General features: G+C 32.6%; 1 protein-coding gene across 2 annotated transcripts in view; it reads left to right on the forward strand.

Annotated features, from left to right (window-relative positions):
• The window catches only part of LOC115240324 (Golgi apparatus protein 1), a 6,690-nt gene extending 5,526 nt beyond the window's left edge, over positions 1 to 1,164 (forward strand). For both annotated transcript variants that reach the window (XM_029815397.1, XM_029815396.1), the window contains 2 exons: positions 169 to 275; positions 354 to 1,164. In XM_029815397.1, the coding sequence (XP_029671257.1) occupies positions 169 to 275; positions 354 to 518 (272 nt within the window). In that variant the 3' untranslated portion in view covers positions 519 to 1,164. The remainder of the gene's footprint in view (positions 1 to 168; positions 276 to 353) is intronic.
• Positions 1,165 to 1,427: the final 263 nt, after the last annotated feature.

Genomic DNA, 1,427 nt, shown 5'->3' on the forward strand with positions numbered 1-1,427 from the left:
ATATATATATATATACACATATCCAATATAAATATGTTACATAGGATCTTAAATCTAAAATAGATATAAAATTAATATTTCCAATTATAATGAAGGTTTACACACACATTTATTTTATTATATTACATGTAATAGCGTTTATTAATAATTTATGTAATTATATTACAGATATAAAGTGTTTGCAGAATGCGTTGCAAGACAGTAATAAACCCTTGCAGCCTGATTGCTTCAAGATGTTGACTACGAGGATGGAAATGTTTAGAAATGCTGCCAAGGTCTGCTGCCAAAAATATTTATAATATTTTTTTTTTTTTTTATCCTGGTATAATCCCATTTTATTTGTCGTGTTACAGTTAATCGCGCCAAATTCGTTCGAGGAGCTATACTCGTCGGTAAACCATTCCCCAGCGCGGCGTTACTTTATGGTCGTTGGCTTTACCCTAATCGGGATAATCTTCATCGTCGGAATGTTCTGCGGTCGAGTGACCAGGCGGACGATGATTATGAAAAACAAGTGACGACGCGGCCGAGGTCCGTCCACTAGTGAAATGACTTTCGTGAAATTAATCGAGGGACTATAAAAATATAAATTGTAACAGGTATTAACTCGACCGGCGATCGTGAAATGCAAAAGTTTTATAATAAGTATAAAGAGGTAATATCGGTCTTTTTATACCTTTGTTTATAAAGTTTTTAAAGTGCAACTCTTTGTATTTATAAGTGGTATGAGGTTTTCGACATGGCTGGTAAGTGTATATGACATTAGCGTCACGGAAATGGTAATTAAAAATGCGAGTATCCTAAAAATTAAAAAAAGAAATGTAAAAAAAATTAACTATTTAAAAATATACTATATGTTATCACGTGCATACGCGTACATATAATATTATGATTCCAGAAATACAGGGTGTTTTATGAAATTTGCGACAAGCTTCAGGAGTAGTTTTACTCTCATTAAGAAAAATGTTCTTAAAGCTCTTCGTAGTCGTCATTCTAAAGCAAGTACGTAGATCGCGGGTTTTGTTGCGTAAAGGAGAAAAATTATGTTAGCTCTGAGCAGAGGGGAGGGGGGGAAATTTAAAGATTTTTGATAATTCTTTTTGTCAGGAACAATATTTTATCTCTAAGACCTATTTATTCGCAGATTTTAAAGGCAAAAAAAAATAAAATGTAATTATTAAATAAAATAAATGAATTTATTAATCTGTTTTTAGCAAAAATGCGATTTTAATAAAAAATAACCAAAATACCAATTATTTGCGCAAAAATAAGCAGCCCATGAGTCGAGCATGCGTTTTATCGGTACCAGGGATGTTGACTTTGATTTAGAAGTAATGCGAAAAGATAAAGAGAAGGAGGAGAGAGGAGAATCGTAAGACAAGAAAATACAAGTATCTATTCGAAGTACGGTACTCCATCTCTTTCCG

This window comes from Formica exsecta, unplaced genomic scaffold (assembly GCF_003651465.1).
Source record: "Formica exsecta isolate Colony F162 unplaced genomic scaffold, ASM365146v1 scaffold423, whole genome shotgun sequence".
Taxonomy (NCBI): Eukaryota; Metazoa; Arthropoda; class Insecta; order Hymenoptera; family Formicidae; genus Formica; species Formica exsecta.